This window comes from Corapipo altera, unplaced genomic scaffold (assembly GCF_003945725.1).
Source record: "Corapipo altera isolate COAL_440 unplaced genomic scaffold, ASM394572v1 0, whole genome shotgun sequence".
Lineage (NCBI taxonomy): Eukaryota > Metazoa > Chordata > Aves > Passeriformes > Pipridae > Corapipo > Corapipo altera.
In genome coordinates, this window is record NW_020884872.1 from 82,788,157 (window position 1) to 82,805,919 (window position 17,763).

Sequence of the window (17,763 nt, forward strand, 5' to 3'; positions counted from 1 at the left end):
CATGGAAAACAAGGAGGTGATCGGTGACAGCCAACATGGTTTCACTAAGGGCAAATCATGTCTGAAAAATGTGGTGGTTTCCTATAACAGGCTTACGGTATTGCTGGATGAGGGAAGAGTGACTGATGTCATCTATCTGGACTTGTGTAAAATATTTGACACTGTCCTGCAGGGCATCTTTGTCTCTAAATTGGATAGACATGGATTTGACAGATAGACCACTCAGTAGATAAGGATTTGGTTGGATAGTGAAGCTCAAAGAGCTGCAGTCAACAGCATGAAATGAGTAAAATTCCATTTCAGAGCTAAGAATTTCCCTGACTTTTATTCACATGAATCAATAACAGTAACACAGATCTGGTCTCCCTTTGTGTAGGTTTGGGGACTTCACAACATTAACAACCCCATCCCCATTGCCTCCCCACTGTTCAGCTGAAGGTGCCAGTCTGGGGTAAACAAGGGTGAGCTCAAAACCCCAAAGGAACCTACTAGTTGAGTTTCACCCATTCAGTACTCTACTCTCACTGCAGAGAGAAGACAGTGTTACATACAGCAGCATAGATGGAGGTTTCATTCTGTCAGCCTTCATTAAAAGCACTCCCCCACTCAGATTGGAACTCGTGGAATAGAAATAGGAGCACTAGCATCCGATTTTGAATGATGTGAGAATGCTAAACCACTTTCCCCAGCAGAGACAAAAGTATCTTTGTAAGGTGTGGAGTTTCATGAGAAATGTAGTGTTATCAAATCGTTTGTTTGTTTGTTTAGTTTTGGAGTCGTGTGTACTTCTTTGAATTTCAGTAGGGAGGCCTGTCTATACTCTAAGCTCTGCTGTCAGTGTGTGCATGCTGATTGCATTAAGATCCTCACACATCAGTTTTGAGGTTTTTGATGAATGTGTTAGATTTCTTTGGTGGAAAATAGTGATTGGAACAGCATAGGAGAAGATAGCTGGAGACAAAATGCATACATACATAAAGAAAGTGGAAATAACAAAGAAAAAAAGAAGAAATCACACAAATGTCATGCATTTTTATTAATTTAAAACTTTAAAAATGCTTGTAATAACTGAAATAATGTGAAACTGACCTTGAATAATAGGAATAATACCTTTAGTCATAAAGGTAAATATAAACCAAATTTCCTCAGTTGAAGTAACTGACCCTGAACACTCCTACTAATATGAAACAGAGTTTTAATGCTACAGAAGTTCTACTTGCCCACTTTGGCAAGTATAACCACTTCAGAAATGAAATTCATTCCCTGGAAAGGACATAGAAGGAATTACAGGGGGGATACATAGAAAAAATTTCTGGAGTATATTCAACCATTTTGTGGTGTTTTTTGGTTTGGTTTGGGGGTTTTTTTGTTTGTTTGTTTGTTTTGATTTGGTTTTTTTGGTTTTTTTCCAGGCAACCTGCAATCTGGTTTCATTTTCCTAAAACAATTTCTTGTGGGTAAATCTGAGGACATATGTATTCTGCAATCTTTTAGCTACATCTGATGCACCCCATTACTCACGTAAATCTCCATAAATAAGTAAAACTTCATGTTCCCCTTTTATACTCTTCTTGCAAGCATCCTCCTCAGAACTCTGTATTCTGCCTCCCTCTCTCACGTCCTATTTTCCACTCATGAACATAAGGGTCAGACAAAACAAGAGCTTATACGCACTTCCAATTGTAGATTCTAAATCTAAATCTAAATTTAAGGTAAGAATCCTTAGTCAGGGATTGAGCATACAGAATAATGATGAAGTTTCAGAGCTAGGTTCAGTTTGGGATTTCTGATTTTTCCCAGCTAATAAGAGTTGAGGGTTGATTCCTTGCACAGATTAGAAGAGTCTTGGGTATTTCAGTGTCTTCTTTATACCTATGCACAATCAAGACTCAAAGATTAGTCACAGATTCCTTGAAAGCACACTGGTACAATATAGATATACCTCTGAGGAATAAGTTCACTTTGAAATCTATGCAGAGAACTGGACTCATCCTAATGTCTCCACAACCACATAATATCCATTTTTTTTTTCATTTTGTTTTGTCTTAGAGATTACTTTGCAAGAAAACAGGTGCCTGGCTTATCTTGGTCAATACAACATCACCCTCTTGTCCATACTCTGTCTTTTATTGTGCTGTCTGTGTCCTACATGGTTTATTCATTCTGGAGCTGAGGAGAATCCAACTTAGTATTCCCATAGCCTCCTTATTTTCAGTCTGAAAGTGTTAGGGTGGTTAACTCGCTCTTTAGAGACACTGATCACACCTGGAGACTCACCCTGCAATTTTCTTTATGCATGAGCTGCTCAGAGTGCAGAGATAGAGAATATGTTCAGCCTTGCCCAATGTGTTAGTATCTATAGGTTCTACTGCCACAGAAGTAATGAATGTTACCAATAGTGGGCTTATAAAATGTAGTCTTTATGTCTCCTTATTCAGGTATTGGTTTATTTATGTTTTACTGGTGCTGTTGCAAACAGGTAGAGAAAGCTTTCATTTTATTAACTTTTAAAATAGTGTCAAAATAGTAGGTGAAATTTCTTGGTAGGGGAATAATAATCTACCACCAGTGGAGAAAACTGACTGTGTAAAATGATGGAACTGGAGGAGAAGAGAAAGGGGAGGAAGAGAGCAAGAGAAAAGAGCCTTTTATATATCTGTGTTTATTGGGACCCTGTTTAAAGGGTCAACAAGAGGCATTAGGAATGTAAGTGCCTTGGCTACCCCCATCCATTCTGTTTGTCTCCTTTAATCTTTGATCCAGCTGCTCCAAACATCTGGCACAGTGAACTCTGACTCTGGGCTGTGGTTTATAGAGAGTCCTTGGGGATGTGTGTTTAGGAGCTTCTTTGCATTCCCCATTGCTTCTACACAAATCTTTGTGTCCTTCTTGTGTGGGAATCATCTCTCTCATCTTCTGGGGGTCACCCGTCATCCTGCCAGCCAGCTGGTTGTCTCTGTTGGCAACAAGAGGTGGCTGCTTTCTGACTCCCAGTCCCAGGAGAAGACAGACAACTGCTATGACAGCCCAGCAAACCCATGGCACCTCTCCTCTCCCCTGATTCCTCCAACATGTCTTCCTTCGAGCCTCCTGTGCACAGTAATACCACTATGCTTTTGGTCTCATCTTTCCCTTCGGCAGACAAATCCCTCCCTTCCTTCTGTAATCTGTGCCTTCTCTGCAAATATATGTTCCCTCTTCTTCTCTGTTTCCAGGTTCCTGACCTTCTAGCAATTTCAGTCCATGGTTAATGGGAAAGAAAATGTCTGAGAGGACCCTGCGTGTAGGGAGGAAGAGAAAAGATGGTCCTTACCTATCACCCCACCAGGTCAGTGACAAGAATAGTAACTAGTGGTATCTCTCCTATCGTCTAATAACCTGCCTTCATCCCTTCAAGCACCAGCACCAGCTCTTGGAACTGCATAGAGGGAACAAACTGGTACAGTCACAGGCACACACACTCACAGTGTCCTCTGCTTAAAAACTGACCTCTGCCAGTGACTGAAGAAACCAGGAGGGTTGGGCAAGAATGTGAAGTGGGTGCCATGTGATGGGCTCCCAGCCAGCCCCAGGCTGGGACTAGAGGATGTGAAGGAAAAAAAAAAAACAGGCTCCACACCTGGTAAGGACATGTGGGATCTCTATCCTTCACACCTGGGGATGAAAGCAACAGTCAAGCTGGTAATGTGGTGGAAGAGAGACAGCAATAAAGGGATCACAGGGAATTAGGATCATGGATGGAGCCACAGCAAGACTATCCCTCTTCCTCTATTCCACAACAACGTTAAGTTCTTAAGTTGTTAATTCAAGTTAACTCAGGGGGGCAGGGGTGTGGAGGAGGATAGGGTGCAGCTTGGATGTGGCAGTGCAGTTGCACTGGGGCAGCTACATCAAGTAGCAGGATTTGGGTCATTCAGCAGTTGCTTAAAAAAAAAAAAGATAATATTTTAAGCAGCAACCCAGAGAGGGGGGAACCAGCAGGGAGCGTCAAGCTGTGGAGCAGTGGCAGAGAAAGACTGTTAATTCTCGAAAATGGATGCACGAGCTAATCCTTCCCTGCAAATACAGCCTGGTAAATGCTCAGACCCAGCAGCCTTTTAAATGCCAGACCAGCTTTTACCTAAATGACATTTTGTTTTATTATTTATTTATTCTATTTTACTTTATTTATTTATTTGCTAAGAATAGCTTCGAATAAAGAGATGATCTCTGTCTAGCATTGTGTTGTGAGGGTTCTTTGGTGTTTGCTGTTGTTGCAATAGAGTGCAGGGAAGTGTTGAGTTTGTCGGGGCTCAGGCTACCTCGGACCCCTCCCACCCACCCATGCGTACCCATACACCCCCACCCCAAGCTCAGAGCTGTCGTGTCCGGCCCTGTGCCGAGGGTCTCTGCCCACCCCGGGCAGAGGAAAGGATCAGTGCGGTGCTGCGTGGTGCAACGGGCTGGAGAGAAGCGGGACGGCTGGGTGTGAATGGGAGCAGGAGCCGGGTGTGTGGGGCTGAGCCGTGAGACGGGGGAGCGAGGAAAGGGGGAGGATTTGGGAGAATGCAGTGATACCAGAGGAGAATGCAAAGCTTTGGTTGACTTCGGGAGGGAAGGGTTAATCGAGGCAAGGTAGATGTGCGGGCAGCAGATAGCACGGGAGAGAGTTGGTGTGGGGCTCTTGGGAGGGTGGCGAAACAGAAGGGTCGCAGGATACCGAGCTTTTAGGCAGAATGTAGTCAAAATAGAAGCCTGCCCGTAGGTCTGCAGATATGGTCCAGGGATGCTGGCTGTGGAGGCAGGAGGCTGGCGGGGAACTGCAGAGCCTGTGGGTCCAGGGAGCCCGGGGTGCCGGAGAGGAGGGAGCCCGGTAGGAACGGGTGGCTGCAAGTGGCACCTGCCGTGGAGAGGAGCAGGGAGCAGCCCACAGGGAACAGGAACAGGGGGGCACAACCCGCCAGTAGAGCTGGCAACTCCATCTGCCCTTGGCAGGGACATCAGTCCTCGTCTTGCCGGTGCTGCTGCTCTGCAGCCAGGGGAAGGGGCGAGAGCTGGAGAGGGCAACCTGTCCTTCCAGTGGCAAACAGTCCCTCCTTTCTGTTTGATATTGCTGTCTGTGTATGTGTGTAATGGAGTAGTCTCTAGTCTCGCATCCCCCTCTCTCCCCGTGCCAGAGAGCAGCAGGCAGAGCCCAGGGCTGGCAGGCTGCTTGGTTTCCTGGAGTTATCTATGCCACTTGGTGGCACTAAAAAGTTGCGCTGAAGCCCGGTGCTCCCCCTTACGAAGAGCCTCCTAGCCTCCCAGCCCAGACCCGCAGGTGCGGCAGCAGAGCGCCCGGGACCCCAGCACCGCGACCCCAGGGACAGCAAACTTCGGAGGGGGCAGTTCGCGAACGGTAGCCGGGACCGCAAGGGTAAACTCTTCTCCGCGACTTGGTTTTAACCAGGTTTTTGTTTGATTGGTTTGTTTTTGGCTTTGTTTTTGTGTTTGTTTTTTTTTTTCCTCATCCGGATGATGCTGCTCTGAACCGATCGCCGCTTTCTTACTTGCCAGGAAGGAGGTGTCGGTTTGTAGGGGGACTTTGCAACCTTCAAAGCAGGGAAAAACGCTGGGTTAGCCCCTTATAAATGCAGAGAGGTTGCTACCGTGCATGTGTGAGGAAGGGTGGAGGTGTTTAAGCAGGTGGGTCAAGCTGCAGCAAGTATTTAGGAAGACCAAGGCTATGGTGCCAGAGAGCATCTGTTGTTTCATCGTTTGTTTATTCCTCCTCCTTATGTCTTCCCCCTCCCTTAAATCCAGGAACCGTTCACGCCTCTTGCAAATGAGATTTGGGCGATTCTGAGAGAACAGCGTGTTGCATAGCGTGTGTTATGTGCATGCATTCGCGGGGGTAGCATACTCGGTCCTCAGTATTTGCCTGTGATCAGAAGAAAACAGGATGTGTCTATAGCTGGAGGAGTGACAATGCTAGCCCAGTGGGGCTCACCTGCTGGTGATCTTTGCAGAGGCATTTGAGGATTATTCAGCTCCAGAAGGTCTGTGTGAGGAGTGCTATTCTCTGCCGTGGCTGAAAATAGGAGGTGCCTACCCCTACCTGGCTTGATTATTGCCATCAAAAGGATCAGTTTGCCACCACTGTGGGAAGAAGCATTTGCTGCCACGGACAAGGTAATGATGTGGGGTGGGAGAGGGTATTTGTGTGCCCTGGATTATGGACAGAAACCCTGTGGATGAAGGAGAGGCTCTTCCACCCTCTCCCTCTATTTCTCTTGTTTTTGTGCTGTGCCCTGATTACTGGAGGACCAGTACAACTCCTGATGAACCGGCAAGGCAACTGGTGTGGTACCTCTCTAGGGTTTGCTGGGGCATCAGGGTGTCAGGGTGCTGGAGGGAAGCAGACACTGGTCCCTCCCCATGAGCAGGATATGTGTGGAGCTGCAGGGGGCTGGGGTACTATAATACCTGGGCTTGATGATGTGTGTGATATAGTCCTCCCGTTCACAAGTGGGGATTTGTCTTGCTAGGAAGGTGTAATGGAAACGGGAATGTATTTGTTTTCCAGGGACAGCCAGGCTTAGCTCAACCATAGACTTTTCTGTGTGACCTTGGGACAAATCACTCGGCTCTGCTCAGCGAGCCCTGTCTGTTCCTTATTTAGTAATCGAGGGTAATGTCTCCATGTACAAAAATGATTCATTATGGATTGAGAGGGAGAGCGATACCGCTATCTGAACAGGGAGATAGAGACCTAAGAACCAATCTGCTTGCACAGATATATACGTCTGTGTGCACAGCCACTTGGTTGTGACAGTGCAGGTAGCTATACTGGGAGTTAACCTCACCCAATAGTTTCCTCCAAGACCAAGCTGTATTTATTTAATTAATTTGTAAAAATGTGATCCTGCATGCCAAATGTGACCACTGTGGCAATTTTTACCACTGGTTGATTTTTAGGCTGTTAGGTTTTTTGCCTTCCCCTTCCATAGACCTGCCCAGAGGCGAAAGACGCCGGCGAGCGGTGCTCAGCACCAGGGACAGCGTCTGCTTCCCACTGCCCGCCTCCCGCTGCCCCTTCCCTTCCCCGCCACTGCCCGCGGCCCGCAGTCTGCGCTGTCCCGCACCCTGGGGCTCCGCCACCCAGGCAACCCCACTCCCATCCGATCCCTTTTCTGAGAAACAATTTCCGGTGGTGGGTAGGGGGAACCAGGACGCTTCTTTCTTCGAAGTCTTGAGGACAAAGTAGGGGGTCATCTTGAAAGTGGCAGAGGCATATGTTGAAAATGCATCACTCTAAATTCTGAAAGGGAAAGATGTATAGAGGCTGTTAGGCTCTTTAAATTCCCTATGACTTTTTTCTTTTTTTTTTTTTGAAACCGTATGCCTAAACATTTCTATCACATGCTGATATTTTGCGAATTATCAAATACTTTGACTACATCCTTATTTTTATATTATACGATCACAGCATTAACAGTTATTTCAAATGTTCAGAGAGTACTTTTTAGGGTATCTATATAGATTTCTTTTTGTTCTGTTTTCCAACACAGCTGTGGTGATTTTGGCATAGTGGTAGTGCTGGAATGCCACCATAACCACTCTTGTTACGACTTGCTGAAAAATGTTTTTTTGGATCTGCTATTACTTTTTTTCTTGATCACCTCCTCCAGACCATACAGTTTTATTAATTAATAAAATTTCTAGGATTACAGATGAAAACAAACCCGAGCTATTAATTCCTGCATCATATGGTGTAACCGGTTTTTGATAACAGCAGCAGTAATAAGTGTATTTGGTGGAATTGCAGAGAACATTGAAAGTTTCTCTGGGAGTTTAAACACCTACATACTAAAACCAAAATTGTTTCATCAACCAGAAAGTTCCTGTGTGTGGGCATAGCATGGGGAAGAACTTCCTGGTATTGCTAAGGATCTTGTTGATAATTATAACAATCTCTGTTTATTAGCTATGAAGACGTAAGATCAGCACGCTAGTCTGTTATTTTCAGTGGCTGTTCTGACCAAATGGTGAAAATTCTTCCTTGCTGCTTAGTTTTTTTTCCTATTTCTATGTGGAATTATAGAAAACTGTTTCATAGTCTCTCCTGTTCTATAAGGCTGTTTTCTTTCTCAAAGAACTTTATCCAGTGCTCACTGAAATTCATAGAGCTGATAATGTAATGACAGTGGTAGAAATCTCAAACCAGAACAGGATGCTCATATTTCATGCTTTTCAAATAAAGATCATTTGAGTGCATCAGGTTTTGTTTAACTGAACTAAATTACCTCTGAGGAAGGGTTATGGAGTACCTTCTGCAAAGTGAACCTCGCCTGAGCATTGGGAGATAGATTGCCAGAACAGCTTGAACCCAATGTTTAGAGTTTGCAATGCCAGTAGCCAGCAGAACTCAGCATGCCTTAGCATCCTGAGTGTACACTTTTTCCTGACATTGGTCCCAGCTGAGATGAGCTGAGAGGTCTCTCTCTGTATGTAATTGTTTTTCTAAGACTGTTCCATATTTTGCTGCTGAAAGATCTTCGCTGAGTGATAAGCGACATGACTGACTCTGGACCAGTAATTCAGTTTCTGCTTGCTAAGGTTTTGTCTTCTCTGATGACAAAACCTCGGTTAATTCGGATCTGATTTGATCCATATCAACACATATTATCTCATATCTGATGGATTTAAATTAGTTGTGGTTTATACTGTAAATGAATGCCTGGAAAGAATTTACTCAGCAGGTAATTCTGTGATTCAATAATCTGACATTTTATTTTTAATATTTAAATCTACCTTAAGATTCAGAGATTATGAACAAGCAGGCTGTAAACTTACAAAATTGTGACAAAGAAGAAGTCTGAACTAAAGCATTTCTACTTCTGTCTTTTGATTAATTTTTTTTCATGAGGTAGAAAAGAATAAATTAAAAAAAAAAATCCCTTTACTGAATTCGTGTTTTACCTATTAGAAACTACAGAGCCAAGAGGATTCAGGTTGTAAAGCAGACAGGTGCTTCACTCTGGGGTCACTAGTGGGCGCTGCTATAATAATGTAAGTCACAGCAGGAAAGGTTTTCATCCTTCATGTTTAAACACAGTTACACGTGCGGTAGCAGAAGCCCTTAAGAACAGTCAGATGTGCTCCATGTATAAACTCTCAGCCACGTACATACTGGAAAATCAGCACTTTGTGAACTGCTGTTCATAGTCTGGTTTTTGATCAAAATTTATTTAGTACCCTTAGATATTAATGCTTTTTTTGTTTCTTTTGGTCTGTACAGACTGCAAGTACAGATGGACTTGCATTTGAGATTGAAATAATTTTGAAAGATTTATATTATTTTAATGATGAAAGATTTGTGTGATGTTTCATGCAATATTACAAATGCTCATTTTCTACTCAGTTAAACCTCAACATGAAGTAGCTGGAACTCTGCCCTAAGGGTACAGCTGAGAATCAGAGACTGGCATGAAACGTTTCTTGCCAGGGAGAACAGAGGTTATAGGAACATGTTGAGTGTTTCATCAGATCTGTGTCTTCAGCCATCTGGGTAGACCAAAAATTTTTGTCTGTGGCAAGACTGAGCAAAGGACAGACAGGTAGAGTTATTTTTTTGTCTCACTACTTCTGCAATTGCTCCAAGTGTGAAGCTAATGCACCAGAAGACTGAGACCAAAGTATCTGTCATCTATTGTTGAAGCACGTGAACTCAGGATTAATTTATAGTTAGATTCATTACTAAAATAAACTAGGAAGCTTGATACACCAGTAATTAGGTACCTAATTTAATTTTACTTATGTTGCGTAAATTTAGGGTAAGTCCATTGATGCTGAAGAAATTGACAGCGTGAAAAATAAATTTGACCATAAGTGCTGTGCATGGTGTCCATCAATGAAAGCAAGTAAAAAAAGATAAATTATTATTTGGGAAATAATTCCCATTACATTTCACTGTCTTTGATATTGCTGATACCTCTGTTCTCAGTCTGAAGGCTATAGCATGTCAAATTCCCTTTAGGGTTATCCCTAACAATTTAAAGAGGAGTTATATTTAAGCTTATAAAATTTTACTTAATTTTATTTTAGTACTCATCCTGCTTGCAATAATAAGCTTCCTATAGTAAGAGAGAATGGCAATCAAAACGAGAAGTGACTTCTGTGTGATTCTCTTGGGACAGAAGCACAGTAAAATTGTATATTTGAGTAGTTCCCTTGGTCATAATCTCTTCAGGAGAATGTTCTCCAGGAAATGTAATTAGTGTGCTTTGTCTATCAGCTCTCTGCTCAGTCATTTTGGCCTAAAGCAGGATTTTTTACCTGATTACTCTCATGGTATCTTCTCATGACATGGCCAGCTGTATCCATCAGAAGGATGGATACAGACAAGAAGAATAAGTTGAAATACAGGAAATTCTGTTTAAATATATTAAAAAACCCAGTCCTTTTTACTTTGTGGCCAAACGGGTTGCCCAGAAAGTTGTGGAGGCTCCATGCTCAGAGATATTGAAAAGCTGACTGGACATGAAGCTAGGAAATCTGCTTCAGTTGAACTTAAAGTGGGGTGGATAGACCAAATAACTTCCTGAAGTACCTTTCCACCTCAACCATTCAGTGATTTTTAAGTTTATGAGCACAAGAGTATGCTCACAGAACAAGATCTCTAATATGCAAATAAAAATCCATTGAAATTTAGTAGGCTCACTTAGCCATGTCAATATAAATTCTAGATTGTTTCATTACATCACGAAATCTCACAAAAAACCCATATTGACTTTGGGTACTTGGATGCAAGTCCTAAGCCTAATAATATAAAAAGTAAACAGTGTTCTCAATGTAATTAGTAACAGTTTAAGTCCCAAGTAAATTGAATTTCACTTTAGTGCAGTGAAGAAAGTTCATTAGTTTAGAGCAACTGCAGTCTGCATCTGACTCCTTCTTTTCCCTTGGATACCATGGAGTTGAAGGATTTTATTGCTTTCAGAACCTGCTTTTGGGTCATAGGAATCCCCTAGCTATGATATAGGCTAATATTTTGGAACCAGAAATATAAAGGAGACTTTCAGCTTTGCCTCATTCTTTACCCTGTAATTTTACACTGATAGATACAACTGCAGACGGAGAAGGGCAAACAGCTGTTCTTTGTAGTGATGGAGATAAAAATAGCCTTACTGTCCTCTCTTCCCCATATATCCTGTATGGAAATTATTTAATTCATAGACATGAGACCAAGAAATTTGGTCAATGTGTGTTGTGGAACTGAAATGGTAGGTGGGCATTTGATACTTTTTTCAGTCCACAAGCTCACGCTAACCCTCTGAACTCTCTCTCTTTGTACATATGCAGATTCACAGACAACTTGGTTATAAAAAGGCATCTAATTGTATATCCAGTTACAATCTGAGGCAGAGTTGGCATTTCTCTAAATATACTTGTGGTTTGAACACATAGCTTTAATTTGAGAAGCTCAGAAAAATAAGGATCCATGGTTTTAAATAACAGAGTAATATTGCTGTCTAAATGTTTGTAAGTTAATAAATAATTAAATATTTTTAAAGTGATAATACATTCAATTAATTAAAGTCATAGGAATTTAGTAGTTTTGATATTGTAAAAAGATATCTCCTGTCATTCGCCCTTCAGACTGTTTTCAAATTATATAGTACGAACTTCAGAGTCATGGAACAAACAATTGCAAGACATAAGCAGTAGTGATAGCCTGTAATTAGAGACTAATTAACCTGAACTGAACTGTTGTTATTCCTTAGTGGCAAAAGGTTGCAGTATTGATAAGCCAACTCTTCACAGACTAAAAAAACCACAAACCTTATTGAAGTGTTTTACAGTTGGCTGACTTTTATATTATTATTAGGACTTTATAATATTAAAAATTAATATTACATGAACCTCACAATATTGTGATTAACATTTAAAAAATTATATTCAATATTTTCTCTTTTTAAGGATTTAGATTTTATTTGGGAATACTCACTGAAACTATGGCATGATTTCCCCCGTGTAAATACTTTATAATTTATAGATGTCTAGGTAAAATAATAATTGAACAAACATAACATCAAACAGAAAAGAGTTTTTAGATTACATGTCTCATCTTCAGAATGAGGAAGAGTTTTACTTGGTGCTATACTGAATGACCTAGCTGTGAGGAGTAAATTCAAGATTAAAATACTGTGAGATTTTCAACCTGGAAGAAACAGAGGTAGGTTTCCTATGGCAAGGGTTTCTTTCACTTTACAGTATCTAGATGGTATCAGAGTCATTAGTAATGGCTAGAAATGATTGATGGTGTCTGAAATTTATGGAGATTTTTTATTTTTTTATTGCATCAAAAGATTTATACTGATAAAACTGAGGTCAGGCTCTGCCCCATAATTTTTCAGTTGTTTTGTCAGTAATGAAAGTGGGCATATGGCTCACTAAATAGCTCCGCATCTTCCTGGATTTAAGAGTGTGCTTAGCTTTCTCTACTATCAATGTATTCACTGGCAGGTGTGGAGCAATAGATAGTACTTTAATGTGCCCAAGGGTAAAGACTTGGACAAACCACTGCTTAAGCACTGTATTTAAATCCAGAAGCATTCTTCTGCAAATCCACTGCTAGGTGTAGAACATTTTCAATTTCCATTAACCACAGCCCGAGATGTGAAGTATTTTCTGGTTTGTTTTTTTTTTTTTTTTATCCTTCAGCAACACTAGAGATGGGTACAGATTGTGTTGCAGACTGTCGGTAAACGTAACGGATCAAATATTTTAGGCATCAGTGCATCTGTATAGTCTCTGTGTTGCCTTCTTTCTACCAGTGTTGTTTATAGTCTACAAGGACTTTTCAAACTGGTTTTTGGCAATTTTTGAAGTAATAATATAAAAAGATTAAAATAATTTCACTACTCTGCTGTTTTCTAATTACTATTCCTTTGCTTAAAACAAATATAAATATTAGTATCAAACAGTTTTCTTAATCTTAACTTATTTTAAAAGTTATTTTGTTTCAAGTTGTGTCTTGAAATGAAAAAATAGGTTTACAGATTCTGCATTCCTTAGAGTAACAGCTTTATGTGTCAACAGCCGCTTCCTAATGCTGTAGCTGATAATAGAGTACAACCCAAGGTATATTAGTGGGATGTATGTATTTGAGATATAGAAAGTGTCTGAAATTAAAAGCAGTTGCTTTTGAATTCTTCTGTGGAATTAAATACTTGCCTGTCTTTAGTGCTTTTGAAAACATTTCCCCAATGAATTTTTAAACAAGAGTGTCAAAGAGAAAGATGTTGGTTTATACTAGCAGAAGTACAAACCTAGGATTGTGGAACACTGAAGCGTGATAAAGTTTTCCAGCTTGAAAATGCTGAAAGCAATTGTACATAAGGGAAAATGTATTGCAGTCATTGACAGCAGTGGGAATAGGTGTAATCTTACAAGAGATTATAAAGTTGACTTTATAAATAATTTTAAAGCTCTTTCTCTTATTTATTCATTTTTGAAGGTTATGAGGATTATGACCACATGTGCAGCTCTGCATAGGTATCCACGCGGAGATGATGGTGACTCCTTAGAGAATACAAGCAAACTCCTAACTAAGCATCAACATAGTGGTTTTTTTATCCAAAAGATTTGATAACTGCTTTTCACCAGCTCTCCAAGTTTGTTCCATCATGCTGTCTCTACCAGCCTAAACCATTTCCTAAAATGGTCCTTTTGCTGTTCCTTGCAATCTTGCTGTTGAAGGAAGATGTCTGTGGGAACTTTGGGCTTTTGGTTTCAGCACAGGCAAATGAAAGAAGGGTGGTTGCACACATGCCTGGTGATATTATCATTGGAGCTCTATTCTCTGTCCATCATCAACCAACTGTTGACAAGGTTCACGAGAGGAAATGTGGAGAGGTAAGAGAGCAGTATGGCATTCAAAGAGTGGAGGCAATGTTACATACCCTTGACAGAATTAATTTGGACCCCACACTGTTGCCAAATATAACTCTAGGATGTGAAATAAGGGACTCCTGCTGGCATTCTGCTGTGGCTCTGGAGCAGAGCATTGAGTTTATAAGAGACTCTCTTATTTCGTCAGAAGAGGAGGAAGGGATGGTGCGATGTGTGGATGGAACGTCGTCGTCTTTCCACTCCAAGAAACCCATTGTTGGTGTCATTGGACCTGGCTCTAGCTCTGTTGCTATCCAGGTCCAGAACTTGTTGCAGCTTTTCAATATACCTCAGATTGCTTATTCTGCCACAAGTATGGACCTAAGCGATAAAACTCTGTTCAAGTATTTTATGAGAGTTGTGCCATCTGATGCACAGCAAGCAAAGGCTATGGTGGACATTGTCAAACGCTATAACTGGACCTATGTTTCTGCTGTACATACTGAAGGTAAGAGGTTGTTTTTAACATATAAGAATACCTTTGAACTACTCTGATGTTGTCTAACAGATGGGTGATGATGTCGAGTTTTTGCCAGTCAGTTGGCAACAATATAGACTTTACTTAATAATAACTTCACATTCTCTGTGGGTCTGAAGTAGCATCATTTTGTCAATGGCTGAAAACAAAGTTTGAAACACAGGATTGTGTGTGCTCTAGGCTACTTATTAGTAAAAGTGCTTGCTCTGAAGTCTCCTAAGTGACCTTAATTTAATTTAGTAGACATTTATTTATTTTTCTTTATCTACCAATTAGTGTATTTATGTAGAATAATAATTTTGACTACATTAAGATCAATGGGTAGTGGGAAAGCATCTGGTCTTCATAGTGCAGATGACAGTTAAATCATAATTTGAAACTATAGCTGAGTCAGAATGCGTTCCTGCTTAATATCTGAGTTACAGAGGCAGGGATACTAAAAAACATGCAATTCAAGATAATACCTGAATGCAAGTTGTCCTATCTCCTTGAGATCAGAACTTTTTCCATCCTTTTTATGACACCGTAAAGTATAGAACTGACTTCTTGCTCCATATCTACAGTGGTTTTGCAAGAGAGCAAGGCAAATCTCCTTGCATCTTCTTCACAGAGATATGCTCCATGTCCGCTAAATTGCTTTTATCAGGTGTCTAGAAAATCAGAACTGTGGGCTAGATTGCTTTCCTCTTTTTATTTATTAGAGATAGAGCTTAAGCCTTTTACCCGGTGTTTATAAAGAATATGATTAGGGGGATATGCTATGGGAAAGCTTACTTGATTTTGTTATTTCTTGTACTGGCAGAGTTGAGTGGTTACATGTTGTTATAAGTGACCAGAATTTCATACTGCCTTAAGAGCAGGTTTCATTAGCCCCTAACTAATGACAGAACCATTTAATGAATTTTACAGAATTAGGTTCTGTGATGAGTTTTAGGACTTCACCATCTTGCCTCTGTTCAAACAGACAACTTCTGAATGGAAGGCTCAAAATACAATCTGGAAATGAAAAATGTTAAGAGAATGAGTAGTGGTGGCAACGTTGCTGAACAGCAGCAGATGCTGCTGGCTTTATTACAACCAATAGAGAGCAGATTGCCCTTCCCACACATTGAGTATGCTTCTCTGGCAGACTGTATACTATTCAAAGCCCTTTTTGGGGAGATACTGGTCCAATGCTAGTCTTGCATGCAGATTGATGCAATCATGTTTTCATCATGCTAGTGAAAGCTGGTAAATAACTGCAGCCTCTTTTGCATGGAGATGCATGAATATATTAGCAGTTTAATCTAAAACTTCAGTCTCTAAAACAGTGTATAAATCACTCTCTACATTATATAATCTAATGAAAGTGTTCTGTACCAGCTGATGCCTTTGGCATGGCTAGTGTGCAGCCTTGCCTTCACAAATATGTATGAATAGCATCATGGTAAAAAATAATGCCATTGACATATCACATTACCATAAGATTTTATATCCTGACTGCTTTTGACGACTCGTCTAGTTTTGTCTATGTACTACTTTTACACCTATCCTTATTGAGATGGGATGCTTTTATATTCTATGTGGGAATTCTCAAGCTTATATCAAGGCCTGCTTCTTCACAGAATGAAAATCCGTACTTTTACCACTATCTGTGGACACTCTTTGGAGCAGATAGTAACATATGGCATGTTAGTCTCACGGCAGAGGAACTTTGTACTGTGCATTGGAAAGAAGGGAATAGGGAAACAAGGGTTGGAGTGGGACATAGATGCTATGGTCAATACAAGAGAAGCAAATGAGAGAAGAACTGAATGTGAAGAAGAAGAAATGATGAATGATATATGTAGTACAACATGTCCCTGCTTCTGCCATTATTAATGTGGACGGGATAGGTGGTATGTTGTTAATACCTGAAGCTTCATTCATAGCATATTTACAGCAATATAATTCTGGACTTCAGTGAAAGAATATTAAACTTTGGTTCTGGGAGCCTTCTGATTCTATCATCTATTTGCATGGTCTGGTCAAGATGATGAATAGGTTTTCCAGGTAAATAACATCACACAAATGTTTTATTACAATAGAAGATATGATATTTATCATGGGATAGAAAAATACAAACTGAACTAGGTATTTCTTTGAAATGTGATAAAGTCTGATGTTCTGGGCACTTTCCAAAGATTATGGCACAGGTAATCCCTTAAAAAAACTATTAAAAGCCCTACACATGAGTCTTAAAGAAAAGGAATTGGGTAAATAAGCAAAAGAGAGTTTTGGGTTGCTTGCTTGTTTAGTTGGTTGGTTTTGTTTGTTTTTTGTTGTCTGTGGTTTTGGTTTTTTGGGGTTATTTTGCAATTATTTTTAATATAATATTTGTTTACTTGTAAACATTCCAGATATGCTGCTCAACTCAGTGTACTACATTCATAGTTATTATTTCAAAATAGAAAAAAAAATATTGAATCCAGTTCTTTGGAGTTTTTATTGATGTAGGATCTTGACCTCCCATTGAAAGTAGTCCTTCTTTCCATGCTTCCAATAGTTCTGGCCATCTACATTCATTAACTTTAGTTAATTTTCATGCATTAAGCATACTCTTCTGAAATATGATCTTTGATTTCTGTGAAGGATTTCCAAGGAGGAGGAGGGTCCTCTCTTCCAAAACTGGATGTGGAGAAAAGAACATGCATAAAAAGACTGGTTACTTAATTGCTTTCATAGTTCTATCAGCAGATAAATTTACAGATCTCTATTTGATCCAATGTAAGAAAAGCCTACAATGCATCAGCAGTTTCACAATAAAAGGTTTCTTACTTGAATCTTTCCTTATGCACTAAATAATTATCTGTATTTTCAGTGGATTATTAAAATTCGGGGGGGTTAATCTGAAGGTGTGTTATTAAACCCTTACTCAAGACTTCCATATTTAAAACAAACAAAAAAAGTTTGAGAGATTCTTGTTAGCTTTGCTCCTTTGACATTTAACATCACAATTTAATCCAGGTGATGCCTACAGGTATACAAGTAGCCACTAAAAGTAAATTGTTTTTCCTAAAAATGGGAAGGTAACAAGGACTACTCTCAGTGTAGCTCTTGTAATTTTACAGTGGAAGTTTCTGCAATCCCTTCAATAGGAAATTTGAGCAACAAATGAATGATACTTCTCATAAAACAGTGGTCATCTTCACTTACTATGTATTTTATATAGACCATTCAAAAATCTTTGCAAGTCTTGAGTTATAACTCTGCCTTTTTCAGGAGTTATTATTATCGTTATTTATTATTATCGTTGTTATTATCATTATTTTACCCACTCCCCAACTCTTCCTTTCATTGAATCTTTTGTGGGCCTCTACTCTGAACCAATCTGGATTTAAAATAAACCTTTT

At 40.2% G+C, this 17,763-nt stretch overlaps 1 protein-coding gene across 8 annotated transcripts in view; it reads left to right on the forward strand.

The window, feature by feature from the left end:
• Positions 1 to 4,382: 4,382 nt before the first annotated feature.
• The window catches only part of GRM5 (glutamate metabotropic receptor 5), a 239,810-nt gene continuing 226,429 nt past the window's right edge, over positions 4,383 to 17,763 (forward strand). For 3 of the 8 annotated variants that reach the window (XM_027654205.1, XM_027654291.1, XM_027654383.1), the window contains exon 1: positions 13,684 to 14,362. In XM_027654205.1, the coding sequence (XP_027510006.1) occupies positions 13,684 to 14,362 (679 nt within the window). Of the gene's footprint in view, positions 4,489 to 5,163; positions 5,429 to 5,790; positions 6,151 to 13,480; positions 14,363 to 17,763 lie in introns of those variants that run through there. The other 5 variants (XM_027653971.1, XM_027653904.1, XM_027654134.1 and 2 more) reach the window with 5 other exon arrangements.